Source organism: Strix uralensis, chromosome 2 (genome assembly GCF_047716275.1).
Source record: "Strix uralensis isolate ZFMK-TIS-50842 chromosome 2, bStrUra1, whole genome shotgun sequence".
Lineage (NCBI taxonomy): Eukaryota > Metazoa > Chordata > Aves > Strigiformes > Strigidae > Strix > Strix uralensis.
The window spans coordinates 127,569,510-127,589,767 of record NC_133973.1 but is presented as its reverse complement, the minus strand read 5'-3'; the positions used below and the strand labels follow the sequence as shown (position 1 = coordinate 127,589,767).

The 20,258-nt window shown below is 40.2% G+C and overlaps 1 protein-coding gene across 1 annotated transcript in view; it reads left to right on the top strand.

Moving 5' to 3' along the window:
- The window catches only part of MTNR1B (melatonin receptor 1B), a 30,558-nt gene extending 11,168 nt beyond the window's left edge, over positions 1–19,390 (top strand). Inside the window, exon 2 of the mRNA XM_074861056.1 lies at positions 18,266–19,390. Coding sequence (XP_074717157.1) covers positions 18,266–19,134 — 869 coding nt within the window. The 3' untranslated portion in view covers positions 19,135–19,390. The remainder of the gene's footprint in view (positions 1–18,265) is intronic.
- The last annotated feature ends 868 nt before the right edge of the window (positions 19,391–20,258 follow it).

The window sequence follows — 20,258 nt, the reverse complement described above, 5'->3', positions numbered from 1 at the left end:
TTCTACAATGACATGATTAGCTTGGTGGATGAGAGGAGGGCACTGGATGTTGTTTACCTTGACTTTAGTAAAGCTTTTGACACTGTCTCCCATAACATCCTCATAGACTAGCCAACAAAGTAGTGGTTAGATAAGTGGACAGTGAGGTAGTTTGAAAACTGGCTGAATGACTGGACCAGGGGGGTTGTGATCAGTGGCACAAAGTCCAGTAGGAGAGCAAGCCACTAACAGTGTGCCTCATTGGTCAATAATGTGACCATTACTGTTTAACTTCTTCATTAATGACCTGGATGTTGCGGCAGAGTGTACCCTCAACAAGTTCACAGATGACACAAAACTGAGAGGAGTGGCAAATATGCCAGAAAGTCATGCTGCCATTCAGAGGGATGGGGACAGGCTGGAGAAATGGTCTGACAGGAACCTCATGAAGTTCAACAAAGGGAAGTGTGAAGTCCTGTACCTGGGGAGGAACAACTTCATGCACCAGTAGGGACACCCAGCTCAAAAGCAGGTTGGCAGAAAAGGACCTGGGGCTCCTGGTGGACAAGCAGCAGATTGTGAGCTAGCAATGCACCCTTGCAGCAAAGAAGGCTAACAGCCTCCTGGGCTGCATCAGAGTGTTGCCAGCAAACTGACAAAGGTGATCCTTCCCCTGAGCACTGACACGGTCACACCTGGAGTGCTGTGCCCATTTCTGGGCTCACCAGTCCAAGAAAGATATGGACTTACTGGAGTGTAGTCCACTATAGGGCCACTAAAGTGATCAGGATCTTTGAGCATCTCCTGTATGAGGAGAGGCTGAGAGACCTGTGACAGTTCAGCCTGGAGAAGAAAAAGCTCAGGGGGATCTCATCCATGTGTACAAATACCTGGTGGGAGGGAGTGAAGAAGAGGCAACCAGACTTGGTAGTGCCCACTGAGAATACAAGAGGTAATGGGCACAAATTAAAGCCTGTGAAATTCCATCTGAACACAAGAAATTTTTCTTCATTGTGTGGTTGGTTAAACACTGGAACAGGTTGCCCAGAGATGATGTGGAGTCTCCATCTCTGGAGATACTGAAAACCTGACTGGACACAGTCCTGGGCAACCTGCTCACACTGACCCTGCCTGAGCAGAAGGGGTTGGACTAGATGATCTCAAGAGGTCCATTCCAACCTAAAAGAGTCTGTGATACAGTGGTTTTGAAGGTTCCAGCACAACACCATAATTTTCTGTAAAAAACTTGTATTTTAACCTAAGTACCGGTGGGAAAATTTTTATTTGAAACTGTATTAACAGCACTGTCTTACTGACATAGGTAGGCTCTGACTCATCCTGACTTCTGAGATCCCTGATTTCTGAAAAGCTTGATTTTTTTTTCAGTACACATATGTTTAAAGGTTGTAAACTTCCTGTGCCTTTAATGTGGTCTTTTATTGTTTACAGCCACTAGTTTTTCATTCCTTTATTGCTCCAGTTTGGAAAAGATCACAGGGGAAAGGAAAGTGAAGTTGGAAATATGTTTGCAGTAGTATTAGTGCCTCTGGTTGCATGTCATCTGTTAAGCAAGGGATAGTCTTTTGATAAATAATAGGAAAAGAATAGTTTGTGTTGGCAGAACTCTATTTGCAGTATACAGTGATACTGAAAGCAGCTGAGAGGTAAACTCTCATGACTCTTCTGCATCAGTAGGTCCAACCCTTAGCTGAAACAAAAATAATTTTCCAAATATGAAAACAAAGCAGCACGTTTTCTCACAATTTTAATTGCATCAGCACAGTCACCTGACAGAAAATGCTATATGTAAAGAACTTTCTGTTAAATAGAAAGGCCTAATACTTAGATAATGCAACAATTATTTGGTTAATAGGGGACCAGTATCTTTATATGCCTTTGTCTTGTTATGTTAGAGGTCATGAGAGAAAGAAAATTTAAAATTCAAAGTCCCCTGCCAAAAGTCAGGTAGTACATTGGCATATTTCAGGTATTTTACTGGCATAAAATATAGTGGCAGAAAGTGACTGTTGTGCTGTGGTAGTATAGAGCAGTTCTACTCAAGGACACAAAGCCTACCTTTGAGACCTCTAAAGTGACTGCAAAAATACTTTTTATTAAATTCACAGGTGGGGTTAGAACCCATGGACAACAGATTGTTTACTGAATATGTTTTCATGTTAAGCAGGATTTTCCTTTTATTTTTTATGCTTTGTTTTGCAGTCATTAAAAACAAAATGTGTAAAATGCTAATGTGGTGGGTTGACCCTGGCTGGTCACCAGGTGCCCACTAAAGTCGCTCTATCAGTTCTCTCCTCAGCTGGACAGGGGAGAGAAAATATAATGAAAGGTTCATGGGTTGAGATAAGGACAGGGAGAGATCACTCACCAGTTACCGTCACAGGCAAAACAGACTTGACTTGGGGAAAACTAATTTAATTTATTACCAGTCAAATCACAGTAGGATAATGAGAAATAAAACCAAATCTTAAAAAACACCTTCCCCCCACCCCTCCCTTCTTCCTGGGCTCAACTTAACTCCCAATTTTCTCTACCTCCTCTCCCCGAGCGGCACAGGGGGACAGGGAATGGGGGTTGTGGTCAGTTCATCACACATCTCTGACGCTCCTTCCTCCTCAGGAGGAGGACTCCTCACACTCTTCCCCTGCTCCAGTGTGGGCTCCCTCCCACGGGAAACAGTCCTCCATGAACTTCTCCAACATGAGTCCTTCCCACAGGCTGCAGTTCCTCCTGAACTGCTCCAGCGTGGGTCCCTCCCACGGGGTGCAGCCCTTCAGGAACAGGCTGCTCCAGCGTGGGTCCCCCATGGGGTCACAAGTCCTGCCAGCAACCTGCTCCAGTGTGGGCTCCTCTCTCCACGGGGACACAGGTCCTGCCAGAACCCTGCTCCAGCGTGAGCTTCCCACGGGCTCACAGCCTCCTTCAGGCATCCACCTGTTGCAGTGTGGGGTCCTCCCCGGGCTGCAGGTGGGTCTCTGCTCCACCGTGGACCTCCATGGGTGCAGGGCACAGCTGCCTCACCATGGGCTGCACCACGGGCTGCAGGGGAATCTCTGCTCCGGGGCCTGAAGCACCTCCTCCCCCTCCTTCTTCACTGACCTGGGTGTCTGCAGAGTTGTTTCTCTCACATATTGTCACTCCTGTCTTCTGGCTGCTGTTGCACAGCAAGTGTTTTTTCCCTTTCTTAAAAATGTTATCCCAGAGTTGCCACCACCATCACTGATGGGCTCGGCCTTAGCCAACAGTGAGTCGATCTTGGAGCCAGCTGGCATTGTCTCTGTCGGACATGGGGGAAGCTTCTAGCAGCTTCTCACAAAAGCCACCCCTGTAGCCCCCCTGCTACTAAAACCTTGTCACACCAACCCAATACAGTTAATCAGGTGTTGAAGCAAGCCTTGTAAACAGATGGTTTAACCATAGTGATTTGCCTGGAAAAAAATATCTACTGGGAAGCAGGTTGAAATAGTTTAAAAGATTTTACCTATGATTATGGTCCCAGGTATGAAACATTAACTACACAATCCAGAGTCTAATATCAGCACAGGACATTTGTTACTTCAAAGTTGAGCACAAATTAACTAATTTGAGATCCTATGCATTTAGTTAAATAATCTCGAAACAATGTAATCCTCTTTAGTCACTCTCATGAAACACCTGGTAGACTAGGACCATAAAGATTGTAAAACTTGATATACAGTCAGCTTCCTGGTTAAATATGAAGAAAGAATATCTAATCTGTTTATCAAGAGAAACCAAAATAGTGAAGTGTATGACCTTCAAACACAACATTCCCATGTATTATATGCAAAAGTGATTTCCATTTGAGCCAGACTTAGTAAAAATTACATTGATTTGACCCAGTTTGCAGGTGTATTCACCCAGTAAAAGAGGTGTAGCTTGGTACTTCAGGCAGACAGAAGTCACCCACTGCTCTTTCTGGACCACAGGCCACCAGGTCGCTCACTTGGTTACAGCTAGGACTCCCACAAGGAGTGAGTCTGAATGGCTAGTTGCAGTTCACAGTGCTCAAAGATCATCAAAATAACATGTGGAAAAGGATTCTGCAACCTGGGTAAGCTGAATCTAGTATCTGAATATCTAGCTAAGGAGGGAAATTCTGCCCTTGGTAAAGCCAGGGAGAATTGTTTTCCAAAAATGTTTTTGCTAGGATCTGGTGCTTCTTCCCTCTTTCTGTGCAGCTGTCACCACACTCCATCCTCTGCCCCCCAGGTCTGTAAATGTGTGTTGGTCCAAATTCTCTGGCTCAGACCATTATGTCTAGTCAGAGACTGTTCAGATTCTGCGGCCAGAAGGAATCTGAAGACAGAAGCATGAACAAAGCAAAGCCCCACCCACTCTAATCTGCAATGGGACCTGTTCTTCTGACCAACTCTAGCTCTCTGTTAATGACCATCTCTTTTCTCTACTTACACAGTACCAGGTATGATCATAGATACCCTCTCTTATTTAGTAGATCAAATAGAGCCCTCATCTGTTGCAAAATCAGCATCTTCCCCCTATTCCCTAGTGCAAACAATAAATATCCCATATACCCATTCCTTGCCAGAACAGGTCACCCAGAGAAGCTGCTGAGTCTCCATGGCTGGAGATAGTCAAGATTGACTGGAGAAGGCCCTGAGCAACCTGCTGTAGTTGACCCCTCTTTGAATGGGAGGGTTGGACTAGATGATCTCCAGAGATCCATTCTAACATAAATGATTCTGTAGTTATATTGGTTATATGTCTATACCTATCACCCTTCATTTAACTATCTCACCAATATCACGACTCACAGGCCTAACCAGAACAGGCCTAGCCAGAACAGGTCTAGTCATTTTGCAGGGCTTTTACTGGCTCTCAGAAAAGACCTGAATTCAGGAAATGATCATTACAGACTTTGTACTGAGTTGAAACACAAACCAGCCAATACTTTAGAAGAGAATATGCAATCACTTCCTGTAAAAGCAATTTATTTACTCATCTGTTTACATGCTGTTTACAAACCTATGAGTATCATTATAAAATGAATCATGTCAATGTACTTTGCTTTAAGACATTGTTTCCAAAAGAAGCAGATGGCACAGACTGACAACAGCTTCTGAAGACATTTATCTCCCTATGCATGTACAGTGATGAGGCCTTCCAAAAGCTCAGAACCAAAAGGGTAAGACTTTTTCTCACTGAAAGGTTGTAACGGCCATTTTCATCAAGTATCATCTATTTTCTTCCTTGAAGAAATAGGAAACAAGAGAAGGGAAAAGAAGATCATAATGAAGGGGCTCCAGAGAATGTTAGAAGCATTGGCAACTTGTCAACCTAACTGTTCTTGAATGTTCCCATATACTATATTTATATAGTGTACTATTTAGATACTATACTATTTAGATACTATATTTACTGCAGTGTATCAGATCCCATATTATAGAATTCCAGGATTGTCTTAGGATCCCTCACTGTGTCTGGGAGTGGAACACAGGAACCCTTAAAAGTACATAGCAGCAATAATGGGCTTAGATTTGATTTCTTTTTGCAGCTGTAACTAGTTTGCATGTACATGCTTTGCATGTATTTGTTTCTGGTTGTGTAGCTGTCACATGCTGTGAGTCCTTTGTCTGGAGCCCCACAGAGCAGTTGAGTAAATCACTGTGGAAATTACCACTTGCATGTCTTCATTTCCCTAAGAGAACATCAAAACATTTGTACTGGTTAAAATGCTCTGTTCTGTTGAGATGGATCTACAGGGCAAAACTACAGGATTCATCTTATCATAGCTAATCAAATCTCTTGGCTAACTGGTGCTGAGTATGTCCCATACTCTGCAATAGTCCCGATTTTATTCGCTTGATATATCTGCTGGATATTTTTAATATCTTCTGTAATACCTTGAGCCTTATATTTCAAAGTAGAATTATTTTATATTCTGGGGTTTGTTGTTTGTTTGCTTTAATTCAACTAATCTGCTACTGAATATTAAAAAAAAAAAAAAAACCCACACAAATTAACCAGTTTAACAAAACAAAATATGGGTTTTGTGAGCACAAAATTATTTTAATTCTTCAGTTTCCTGTCCTCCTTTCTGAAAGAAGGTGAAAGAAGTTATTCTAAGGACCTGAACATTGGTTTGTTGCTGTAAGAGAGAAAAAAAACCCAATATAATTTCTTTTGACAGAAATTCAGGCTAAAGACAGTAGCAAAGATTAAGGTAATAGAAGGTAATAGTGAAGGTAATAGAAGATGAGCTAGCCTTTCTCACAATATAAATTGATATCTACTAGGGAACAATAAAATTTTCTCAAGAGTTTTTAGCAGTGAAATGTCCTTACTTTGCTTCCACACTCCAGTCTTTTATAGTTGGTCTGAACCAAGTTTTAGTTTTTCTTTTTTTTTTTTTTAAACAAAATAACATCCTACAAAGTGCTACTTATTTAACTTTTTTTTTCTATGGAATGCAATATTGTGTTGGGAGACTGAAAAAAAAAAGTGTTACTAACAATAATAGTTTGCCTAGTTATTTATAGGATCTGACTAGATTGCACCTGTTGTGTTTTACAGCTTTTCATATTAGCCCCTTTGTCAGGAGTAAATGAGTTTTCATTCTTGCAGTTGTTCATGTAGGTTTCCTATTCTTCCTTGGTTGAAGCAATCAACAGCTGTGATTCCTTCAAGTGAAGAAAATTAAGCTGATGTGTACTGACAGATACAGAAAACAACTTCTTTCATGAATTAGTGGAAAAACAGTCTGATTTTGTTGTTATTCAGTGATTGTGCTCAGCAACTGGAGTTTTTGAAGCTGGGCAGTCACTGGCATCCATAACAGTAAGCAAAGTAAATGTCTTGGCTTCATTCCCTGCATGAAAAGCAATAGTACCCTAGACAGAGACCTTCTCTCTGCAACAACAGGGCCCTTTCACCATCCCAGACTACCCTGAAGGCAAGTGTGAGGGCATTGGTATAAGGGATCTTCACCCCTGAGCCTTCTGCAAAATGCAGCTCAGTTGCAGATGGCTACACATACAGAACAAGGTTATTACCCCTTAAAACATTGGGTCAACAGATCAGGCTGGTTGTGTAGAGGAGTGGCTGACAAGGACCAGAATGAGAATGTCACATTGTACCACTCAGATCACCACAACAGGGGAGCCTGAGGAGTTGTGCTTCTGAATGGTGTCACTGTCCTCATCATAAAAGCAGTTGTATTGGCACAGACCAAGGGCATAGCTAGCCTCATACTCTGCCTTTAACTGTAGATGTAAGCAGGCACTCAGGGAAAAAAAAAAAAAAAAAGAAACAGAGCAACCCTATATGATACTTCTGTATTCTCTCAACTTGTGATTCCTTCCAGCTCAGAGGATTTCCTGAACCTAGTATTGTTTAGTAACCTTCAACTGATGCCTCTTTCAAGCACTTTTCCAGCCTTCCCTTAAATACAGGTAAAATTTTTGCATCTGCAAGATCTGTTAAGGAGTTCCACAGGTTTACTACCTATCATAGCAACCACACCCCTTTTTTTTGCTTTGAATTTGTCTAGCTTTGCTGAATAGCTCTAGCTCGTTTACTGGCTCCATTCCACCTGTACCAGTATGGCACTATGGTGTCATTTTAGAGCGGCGAGCTGGACATGCGCTGTTATTTTTTTCCAGAGCATGCCTAATAGAGGTGGCATTATTTAATAGAGAAGAGCAAGGCTTATGAACCTAGAGTGTTCTTCCTAATCTGTATCTTGGGGGAGTCCCTGCACCTGTCTATTTCTGTTTCCCACCTGTTAAATCATTAAAAGGAGATTTTTGTTTTCTTTGAAACATACTGATCAAGAGCACTCTACAATCTAAGTGATAACCTGTGTATTCTGGTTCTAGGGTGAAATTCTTGAACATAACCTAGAAAGAGACAATCAGGCTAACCCCAGAAGAGCAGCAAGGCTGGTGAGTAGGGCACTCTCTTGGGACTATGGGACACATAGGCTCAAGTCCTTTCTCAAAGAAATGGAGATGTCCTAATCACTAGGCAATAGTGAATTCTCTAGAAGAACCTGTCTTGCCTCTTCTGCTTTCCCTTTTCCCTCTGAAAACACCCAGTACCAGGAAAGCTCCTGCAATCTCGGAAAGTATCAGAAGCCCAGAAAAGTATTTATCACCCCATAAACGTACTATCTGATTAGAGATCAGGCTTTTGCTCTGGAAGAATCAACCATTTGCTTTTGCCTTCTGCCCTGCTAGACGGTGCGATGTATTGTCTCCGTGTGGCTGGTGCACTAGGTGGCAATAGAGAGTCACCACTGTCCCTGCTCGTACCAGAGGACGCCGCAAGCAAGCAAAATTATACACCTAGGAGTTACAAATATCAAACCTTTACTAAGTTTTTAACAGCACAGCACTAGAAATAATTTTCTGCACCTGCAGTCCATTATGAAATTCATGGCAGCAAAATCGGCAAGTACCAGTGCTCCCATATTTAACCACAGGAAGAAGAAACCTAAGCACACAGAAAAACTGGAGGCTTTGCTCACTGGATTATATTCATATCTAGCTGACAAGCATGCCAAAATCATGATCTCAAAAACATATTAATCAATAATGCAGTTTAGGTGCCTCTTTTCAGTAAGACTATGTTGACACCTGAGAGCTAAGGCTTATGAGCCTAAAATTCATCTCCTGCAAATGTAGCTTCCAGCACCAACTCAACTGCAGACGTAGGACCAAGAACCCAAGTCTGTCCCAGTCCAGCAGTATGCAAGTCACTAAGACACAATCTCAAACTCGTTTTTGCATGCTGAGCTTCTGTTCCTGTGAATCCTGCATTCTTTGCATTGCAGCACAGCTTGAAAAAGGGGTGTACAGAATATTCTCCACTAAACTACCCCACAGTGGGGTGTTTATATTGTTTCATCTTAAAACTAAAAGTTCCTCTTCTCATCTTCTACATAACAGCATAGTACTTTCATCTGGAAAGTGGATGACTAAGGTTTAAAACCTGTTTAGTCCGGATTCCAGACTTTTCTATGAAAACACAGGCATTTAACTTTCAGGGTGTCTAGGCCTGGATTTCTTCTGAACAGAAAGCTCTCTCAAAGCCTTTGGATAGCTGCACAAAAAAGGATAACTGCCACAGTAAATACTACTCTTCTCTTCTGCCTGTAGTATGGTCCTGAAGGGCAAAGACGTCCAGGAAGAGTGGACATTCTTCAACAAGGAAACCTTAAAGGTGCAGAAGCAGGCTGTCCCCATGTGCTGAAAGATGAGGGAAGACCAGCCTGGCTGAACAGAGAGCTTTGGCTGGAACTCAGGAAAAAAAAGGAGAGTTTATGACCTTGGGAAGAAAGGGCAGGCAAGTCAGGAGGACTACAAGGTTGTCATGAGGTTATGCTGGGAAAATAGAAGGACCAAAGCCCAACTAGAACTTAATCTGGCTACTTCCATAAAAGACAACAAAAATTCTTTCTATAAATACATTAGCAACAAGAAGAGGGCTAAGGAGAGTCTTCATCCTCTGTTGGATGTGGGGGGAAACACAGTGACAAAGCATGAGGAAGAGGCTGAGGAACTTAATGTCTTGTTTGCCTCAGTCTTTAATAGTAAGACCAGTTGTTCTCTGGGTACCCATCCCCCTGAGCTGGAAGACAGGCATGAGGAGCAGAATCCCCATAATCCAAGGGGAAATGGTTAGTGACCTGCTACACCACTTAGACACACACACAAGTCTATAGGGTGGGATGGGATCCACGCAAGGGTACCGAAGGAGCTGGTGGAAGTGCTCACTGAGACACCTTCCATCATTTATCAGCAATCTTGGATAACAGGGAGGTCCCAGTTGACTGAAGGTTAGCAAATGTGACACACATCTACAAGAAGGAGGATCCAGGGAAATTACAGGCCTGTCAGTCTGACCTTGGTGCCAGGAAAGGTTATAGAAGAGATCATATTGAGTGCCATTCACGTCACATACAGGACAACCAGGTGATCAGGCCCAGTCATGGATTTATGAAAGGCAGGTCCTGCTTGACTAGCCTGATCTTCTGTGACAAGGTGACCCGCTTAGTGGATGAGGGAAAGGCTGTGTATGTTGTCTACTAGACTTTAGTAAAACCTTTGACACCATTTCCCACAGCATTCTCCTGGAGAATCTGGCTGCTTATGACTTGGACAGGCATAGTCTTCTCTGGATAAAAAAATGGCTGAATGGCTGAGCCCAAAGGTGAACAGGGTTAAATCCAGCTGGTGGCTGGTCACAAACGGTGTTCCCCAGATCTCATTATTGGGGCCAGTCCTGTTTAATATCTCTATCAACAATGTGGATGAGGGGATCGAGCGCACCCTCAGTAAGTTTGCAGATGACATCAAGTTGGGAGGGAGTGTTGATCTGCTTGAGGGCAGGAAGGCTCTGCAGAGAGATCTGGACAGGCTAAAGTGATGGGCTGAGGCCAATTGTATGAGGTTCAACAAGGCTCAGTGCTGAGTCCTGCACTTGGGTCACAACAACTCCATGCAACGCCAAAGGCTTGGGAAAGAGTGGCTGGAAAGCTGACCAACAGAAAAGGACCTGGGGATGTTGGTCAACAGCCGGCTGAACATGAGCCAGCAGTGTGCCCAGGTGGCCAAGAAGGCCAACAGCATCCTGGCTTGTATCAGAAATAGTGTGGCCAGCAGGACTAGGGCAGTGATCATCTCCCTGTACTTGGCACTGGTGAGGCTGCACCTCGAATCCTGTGTTCAGTTTTGGGCCCCTCACTACAGGAAAGACAGTGAGGTGCTGGAGCGTGTCCAGAGAAGGGCAGTGAAGCTGGTGAAGGGTCTAGAGCTCAAGTCTTATGGGGAGATGCTGAGGGAACTGGGGTTATTTAGTCTGGAGAAGAGGAGGCTGAGGGGAGACTTCATCGCCCTCTACAACTACCTGAAAGGAGGTTGCAGTGAGGTGGGTGTTGGTCTCTTCTCCCACATAGCAAGTGATAAGACAAGAGGAAATGGCCTCAAGTTGTGCCAGGGGAAGTTCGATTGGATGTTAGGAAACATTTCTTCACTGAAAGGGTTGTCAAGCATTGGAACAAGCTGCCCAGGGAAGTGGTTGAGTCACCATCCCTGGAGGTATTTAAAGGATGTGTAGATGTGGCGCTTGGGTACATGGTTTAGTGGTGGACTTGGCAGTGTTAGGTTAATGGTTGGACTTGATGATCTTAAGGGTCTTTTCCAACCTAAATGATTCTAGGATTCTACTCCAAGTGACGGCACAGAATTTTCCTTATACATATCACAGGATAAATATATGCACCAAATATTTTAAACAGTTTCATAGAACATACGTTTCCTAAAAAGAAATTATCTGAACATTCCGTTGATCAAGGACCAGCCTTAATTCAATGTTTATGTTATATTTTTTGCTAGAGTCTCTGAAATACTGTGTTTCTAGTGAAAATATATTACCTGTCCCTTTCTTCAAAGTCCGCAGTATATCCCATTAATATCTGAAATCATGAAACATAACTACAAAGGAGCGTATCACTGCTTTTAAACTGTCATATTCAAAGAAAACAAAAACCCATCTGGCATTTGTTTGGAGCATTATGTTAAACCTGCTGTTAGCAACACACTGTTGAACATTATACTAGATTAACATGTCTCAGTAAATCAAAGATTACCCTAGGTCTTGGCTTGTAGTGTCACAGGGAATTCAAATGTCAGTGTGTGAAAGACTTAATTCTCTGCTCCACCTGTTGCTGGTGTCCACTTCTGGTGTCTTCATTCCTACTGACATGAATGGAGTTTCATCTGAATTAGGCTAGCAGGTTTTATTTTTTCTGATGGATTGTGAAGAAAGGAGTTGACACAGGTGATTTTAAACAGATTTTTAAATTACCTATTCAAATAAAAAATCAAGAATTACAAGAGATCAAATGCTGTAAAAAACCCACTAATAAGTCAAAAGTAGAGACAAAAATTAGTAGTGAGGAAGTAAGAAGTGTCAGCCTTTCTCCAGGAGCAGCTGATGTCTCCCTGCATGCCATTTGAGCCATATTCACTGAGCCAGTCTGGAAAGAGAAACAAAAACCTACCCAGTACTTAGTTCTACCTGCCTACCTGGGGCCCGTTCTTCAGTCCCTCCAGCGTCATGTTTCCTTCCCACACTGAAGAGCAAACCCTAAGAAGAACTCCCACAACCAAGCCTGAAAGGAGCTCCAAGAATTATAGGAACTGAAGCCCATTGGAAAATATGATGGGTCAGAAAATCTAGGTGTCACTGTGAGCATCAAGAACCAGCAATAAAGTGGCCAGGGCTTCAATGTAAAAGCCACCACCTTATCTTGTTATGTAGTTCTTCCATAAAACATGCCAAAACTAACTCAAATTTTGGCAAAAATAATCAGGTGAATAAGTAGTAAGTATCCATGTGTACATGGGCATACATATAATGAAGAAGCTCCAGGAGTGGGACCAGCTGCACAGTTCCATCACAGTAATCATCTATTTTGCCTAAATCCTGAACCCTGAGCTGGAAAACCACTCATACCTTGCTCAGGTTTTCACTCAGGTGGGCACTTGAATAATCTGCTACTTAAAATGTTTGGCTGGGCAGATTGGTCCTTAGTTTCAGTCTAGGGCTATTCTTATACAACCAGGAGTGGAGACATAGACACGTGAAGTCAGTTTTATACCAAGTTGCTCTTAGCTGAGTATGCTCCTGTTTTATCTGGTCCAGACCTTGAGACTCACTTTCATGAAGATTCAGTAGGGTCTGGAGCCTGGAAATTATATTTAAGCCTGGTTCTTAAAAGGCGATGTTGCACAAGAAATTTCAAGACAATACCTCATCAGAGCTGCATAGTTTCTATTACTAATTAGTAATTATAGACAAGGGGAGATTAAAGAGGAACAGTCTTCTTGACTGAAGGACTGATTGCTTTCTTCAAGCTGTTATATATGCCTCTTCAATCTTCATGTTGGTCCTGACTCAAACAATAGATCCAATAAACCACTTGCTGTAGTGAATCCTGGCTAACATGCCTTGGGATTAATGCACTGCTATTTATCTTTGTCTGAAGGTAAGATCTGCTCTTTTAAAAGTTGTGGGAACTATGAAGGGGGTTTAGGCCTTGATTTTTGTTCTTTTACATCCAAATATAAATCAAGTGTTTAATTTTTTTCATTGTTGTCAATCTAGTTAAATGAACCAAATGCTTTTAGTATTTCACATTCTTGTTAGTAAAAGGTATTTATTTTCTTATATCTGATTAATGTCTCCTTTAAGTCTATGTCAATTCTCCCATTAACTTCAGCAGTCATTGAAGAGCCCTAAAAGGCAGATAATTTACACTAATATGTCATATATCATATCATTTTGTATCATATCATATCATTAAAGGCAATAACATTAAGATTAAAACTATAATAATAACATTTTGTTTCCACAAATTGCTGGTAGTCAAAACTAAAAATTATAAGCCACCAGCAACTTCCATACCAAGCCTAGTATCAGGATCAAGGTTACATTTCTTAGAGAGAGGTGATGTCACAGCTGAGGGATGATTTTGTATGCAAGTGGCATATCACTTGCAGAAATTTGAAATTATGATCGAGACTGTAAAACTTTTTTTCCTTTAATGACTTACATGAAAGAACTAAAAGATTAAACTCACCTTGTGTATTTTGTGAACAATGTAAAAACTAGAGCAAAAACACATTTAGTGTTTATATAAAAGTAACTTCCAGAATGGATGACACCATATGTCCCTGAAGTGATATCCCGTGTCTTTGACTATAAGGCTGTCTAGAAACTGAGCCTAGATTCTGTCTTTATACACCAACCACAACAATAAAGCTATTGGAAGCCTTCCAGAACTCTCTTTTTTAAGTTCATTTTGAGTACAGTCTAACTTCTTGAGGATGTCTATTACTGTGAACTCTGCAGAGGAATGATTGGCTTCATTTCATAGAATGGTAGGAATCATTTACTTCATTAAAGTCAAGATCTTGCTTCTCTTCCTTTAGTACAGATAAACACCTACAGGTAGTTGTTTGTGATATCATTGAAAAATTCTAGTTCTTATCATTCTCAGCCAGTAAAAAAGGCTATTTAATTATAAACAGTACTGATTATTAGAGGGGTTTTTAAGCCTTAAGCCCAAACAAAGAGCTTTCCAGTTTACTTTCCAACTGAACACATAGTGAAGTAAGAAATCTGCAAGAGTAACTCTGAGTTTTCCCTTAAGGTTAGGATATGGAAATGGAATAATAAAATAGCTACCCTGAGTCATCAATCCTTGGTATTTAAAAAAATCTGCCAATACATTATAGTCATATTCATTCACTTTCTGCCTTACCTGTCCCTACTCCTTACATTTGTCACTACACAGTGACCCAAGTTCAACAGCAGGAGAGGAGGGAGAAGAGAAAAATTCAACAGTCTGCATGACAGGCTGTGTAGAAACAATTTTCCTGTCTTGAAGCTAGCCCTTTGTATGCTAAAGGAGACAAGAGTAATGGATACAAAAGAAGCGTACACAAGGACAAACATGACTAGCCAGGGGAAAGAGAGCTAAGAGGGTGATGTCTGTATTCAATGTATAACAACTTGTTAAACAGATGTTTAACAACCAAAACATCATCTGATAAAAAAAATAAAATGTCATGATATATAATTTATCATTTTAGCCAATTTGAAACCAAAGAAAGAAACAAAACCTTTCAAAAATGGTTGGTGATTGCAATTGCTTCTGGTTTTGGTAGATATTAGAAGTTAATTGTCTTTTCAGAAGGCAGATGCTAGCCCTTAAAAGTCATGACCTTACCAAAAAGTATATTCTGTGATTAAATTCCTACAATATCAAGTTATGTCAAGTTTACAAGAGATTGTGAAAGTTCCCTTTTTCCTGTTAATTCAGGTAACAAAACCAATATGCAAGAATGCTTCATGAAATGTTGATCTGGTTCTATGGCACACAAGGTCAATATCAGAACTTACTTTCTTTTTTATGCAGCCAAATATCAGTGTTTGAAACAGCACAGGTGTGTATCTTTTTGAGTCCCCGGCTAGATATTTGACTTTTAGTAGCTACTGCTTGTAATTAAGGGGTCTTTCCATTCCAGTGAGCAAATGTGTTTCTCATAAATGAATATAAACTTCTGTCTGATGAAATTGAAATCTAGGAAAAAAGTCCATCAGGTGAATTATGGAAATAATGATAATTCCAATGAGATAAGCATTCTGTAGCTTCTATTTTGTTACAGACAGCAAAAAGTTACCTCTTTGGTTATCTTATGAATGTAATTGCAGTCACTTCAAATGCTGTGTCTTAAGTGTATCAAGGAACATTTACTTTTTCCAAGCACTTAAAAGCCATCTAAAACCTTTGATTTCTCAAAATGTTGATGATGTATTTTTTATGAATTATAAATTTTCTCTATTTTTGTAGATTATTCATTGCAGTAATATAATATTAAACTTCATTCCGCAGTCAGCCACATACAAAGAAAGAAAAAACGCATTTGGCCTTACTTTGAAGTGCACAGTGTGAACACTTGACCTTGTAAACAGCCATAAAAGTGACAAATCTCTTGAGGCCTTTATAGATATTGCACCATATTTCTTCTGTGTTGTAAAGTGGAATATTATGCATTTGACAAGTTCATTGCTAACTGCCCTTATTCATTGCAGCTGAAATTTTCAGGAAGTCCTAAGTTGCACACAAAATTTTGAAATTTTCTTGTCAAATGCACCTTACAGTGCATACACCTTATGACTGAAAGACCAGAAAAAGACCAGAATGCCCACTTGATTTAACTGAACAATTACTTTTCTAGTATAAACTGATGCTGGGAGGCCTTAGAGATTAGATTAATTTTAACACACATTCCCGACTAAACACTATCTTTCTCCAAAAGGCATTTTAAAACTGAAAAAAGTCTGTCTTTCTTTCTTTCTTTCTTTCTTTCTTTCTCCTGACTTCTCTATCTTCTAATGTCAGATACAGTGATGAAAAATACAAGATAAATTCTTGTTGCTATTATGTAAATACATTCTGATAAAGATGCCCCTGCTCCCTTGTTAGTCTTGTCTCTTATCCTATTTATTATATAGGTAGAAGAAGCCTTCAAAGTCATCTCATCCTTCCTATGCTCAAAACAGGGGTCAGTTGTATCTAAGCCAGTAGTGACAAATGCTTATTTAACCTTTTCTTACAGCCTCCAATGGCAGACTCATAGCAAGATGTTCCAGCACTTCTTTCTTCTTGCCTTTAAGATGTTTTTCTCAATGTCTGATTTGAAACTTCCTTTGTGACTGAAGCTTGTTGATGTTCACCACAGTCATGAGAATGGATTATATCCTTCCTGCTCACTTATTTGATTTATCATGTCCCACTCAATCATCTCCCTAGTTTGTTCAATCATCCTTCACAGATCATAAAACTAGTAGATATTTGCTTTGCTCTGGATTAGCTCTAATTAAAGTTTACTTCTTTTTTGAAGTGTGAAGCCCCAAACTGGAGACATTTTTCTAATGCCTTAGCAATCCTGAGTAAGAGAGAAAAATTACTTTATGTGGTTTTGCATCTGAAAATTATGTTTACCTCTTTCACAATAGCATGACATTACTGAATTGTATTCAGTATAGTGCATATAAAGCCAGCAGGAAATACCTTCTTGTGCAAGTCCAACAACATACACAAATAGACCCCCCCCCCCAACCCTAAAGCAGGGAATGACTGCAGTTTAGGAGGGCTTCTAAAACAAATAGCATGGAATTGCCTTACATCCAGTACCATGCAGTGAACAGTAGCTATGAAAACACTTGTGTGGCCTGTATAGAGAGAGTGTGAGACAGGCTGCTAAACATGTAACAAGGAACTATCTAAAACAATTTGTACACCACTCTTGAGATGAGCCATGTTTATGTAGCTACAGATGGATAATCCTGTTTTTTGTCAAATTCACTAGCTGTTGTGTAAATTCTGACGACCACGGTCTTCCCCTAAAGTGTGTGGGAGAAAGACAACTCCCCATTCCTTAATTCAGGTTAAGCAAGCTACAGATGTAGAGCAGGTAGAGCAAACAGTAGGTGAACTACTTCTATTTTTTGAAGAGTTTAATCCCACACGGTTGTTGGTTTTATGGCTCCCAGCTTATGACATCCTTATCCACAGCATTATTGCTGTACTTAAAATACAGAACTGCTTTCCTAGATGAGGACTAGAAAGGTCAGAATTTGTAGAATTAAGCATCTAACTACTCTTTTTAAAAAATAATTATGTTCCACACACAATTTTAAAAGCTACTTGGGTAGCTGTTCATGCTGTGAAGGACTTTAAGCAAAAAAGTGAGTATGCAAACCAGAAATGTGGTTTATGCTACCTAAATGCCAAGAATCTAAAGTTAGTACCTCTATTTTCTGTCTCCTGGGAAGTTCCAAGAGAATGGTTTTACATTTCATTTTTCAGGAATATAGTTTACTATCTCACTCTTTTATTAAAGTATCCTTAGATACAATGCCCAGAAATTTCAAACTGATGAAAAGGACACTGTTTAAAGAGAGACAATAAGTCTCAATCATATCACTAAAGTTTCTAAACTCTAGAAGGATCTAAAGGTTCCTTCCATTAATTTGAATACTTTCTCTTGTATTCATGCATTTTTCCTTTTTATAACTAAATATGTCTTTCTACATCGAGTGGTGAAGGCAATTCATTGTTCCTTAGTCAGTCCAATGGGAAGATAACTGCAGTATGGGTAGGCCATTCATGCAGAAAATATCTATATTACAGACTATTGTGTAGCAATTTAGAATATGCATAAACCAACACATCCTTCTAATCCCTATAGACCTAGACTTTGTATATCCTTCCCCTTGATACTTGTCAAGCTTGTTAGTATTCCAGTGATATGTCAGAACGGCATAATGGCTTGCCTACCTGGCCCAATTTAGATTTTTTTTCTTTTACACCTTATTCAATCCAGCTGTGGAGTTAGCTACACTCAAACAACATGTGCTTATGTAATGGCTCGCTGATGGTTATGTTTATTAAAGATTAAAATAGAAAGGAGGGTATAATTCAGTCACCATCAAATTTGAAACATCATATTGCTGCAGATATTTCTATAGGTTTTCTAAGCTGAATTGTAAAATTATTTCCAATACTGACCTATTGGTCCTATACACCTGTTGCTTGCTGACATCATCAATAATTTAGCATTACTGATATCCAAGATAATATATCATATTTTCTTCTTGTTCACAACTATGCTTGCTTTCAGACTTATGTCTATGTATTTTTCTTTTTCCCCAGGTAATGCATTTGTGGTGAGCCTAGCTCTGGCTGATTTGGTGGTGGCTTTGTATCCATACCCACTGGTACTCTTAGCTATTTTCCACAATGGATGGACTTTGGGTGAAATGCACTGTAAAGTGAGTGGCTTTGTGATGGGACTAAGTGTAATAGGCTCTATTTTCAACATCACTGCAATTGCAATAAACCGATATTGCTATATATGTCATAGTTTTGTCTATGACAAAGTGTATAGCTGTTGGAACACAATGCTGTATGTCTGCTTAGTCTGGGTATTAACAGTAATTGCAACTGTGCCAAATTTTTTTGTTGGCTCTTTAAAGTATGATCCACGCATTTATTCATGCACATTTGTTCAGACTGCAAGCTCCTACTATACAATATCTGTGGTGGTAATTCACTTCATCGTCCCTATCACCATTGTGAGCTTCTGCTACCTTCGAATTTGGGTTTTAGTGCTTCAAGTTAGAAGACGAGTCAAGTCAGAAACAAAGCCAAGACTGAAGCCAAGTGACTTCAGAAACTTTCTTACCATGTTTGTGGTTTTTGTGATTTTTGCCTTTTGCTGGGCACCTCTAAACTTCATTGGAATGGCTGTAGCTATTGATCCTATGGAAATGGCACCAAAAGTTCCTGAATGGTTATTCATTGTAAGTTATTTCATGGCCTATTTCAACAGCTGCCTTAATGCAATAATATACGGACTTCTTAACCAGAATTTTCGGAATGAATACAAACGAATTTTAATGTCACTGTGGATGCCAAGACTTTTCTTCCAGGACACATCCAAAGGAGGAACTGATGGTCAGAAGAGCAAGCCTTCTCCTGCTTTAAACAACAATGACAAAATGAAAACTGATAGCTTGTAAATGTGTAATAGTCCATGCAAGAGTTTGTCATAGAGAAACCCAAGAGTATAGTTGTAATGTTTTGGTCATTCTTGCTTACCTTTGGGGGCTTTTCATTTGGATGGCACTTTGTGACTGGAATGATGTCTTCCTGATAAACCACATTGTTCTCAAATCATGATTTATACAAGATATCAATTGAAAATGCATTATGGAATTAAAGCAGCAGGTGAGAGCAAGCTGTTTTAGTTGTGACCTGAATTCTTCTCCCAGACACATGAATGAGGCATTTTTTTACTTCAGTGGGAGTTTTGCATTCTTTATGGAAGATCAGGATTCATTTCTTAGAAGATATAGTGAAAGAAGGAACTTGTCTATAGGCACAGCAGCTCATCAAGGCCATGGAATGATAAATTCCTCCCTCTTGTATCTCAACAAAGAGGGTGAAGAAGATACTCTATTTTCCACACATAAGCCAAACATCACATTTCTGTGCATGTACTGGTGGCAATAGTAATATCTTTAAATCAAACTTGTAAATTGGAGAGAAAAATATTTGTGTAAAAGCAAATATTAACATTAGAGCCTTTCCTCACAGCTTATTCATATTTGCATACACTGAGATTGGGGATACAGTATATTTACTCTGTTCATCTTTTGTGGTGGATTTTATGGCAGATAATATAATACAAATGGTTCATTTCTTACACATTTACTTTATGCAATATTCTTCCTTTAGAGAGGATTGAATTTTCATTGCACTCTGTTTATTTACCTAAATATATACATTCAAGGTAATTTGATGCACTTTAACACATCTTACACATTTGTAACAAGCTGGAAATTATGGCATATAGAATCATAGAATGGTTTGGGCTGGAAGGGACCTTAAAGATCATCCAGTTCCAATCCCCCTGCCATGGGCAGGGACACCTTACATTAGATCAGGTTGCTCAAAGCCCCGTCCAACCTGGCCTTGAACACTGCCAGGGAGGGGACATCTACAACTTCTCTGGGCAACCTGTTCCAATGTCTCACCACCCTCACAGGGAAGAACAGATTCCTTATATCTAATCTAAATCTACCCTCTTTCAGTTTAAAACCATTACCCCTCATCCTATCATTACACTCCCTGTTAAAGAGTC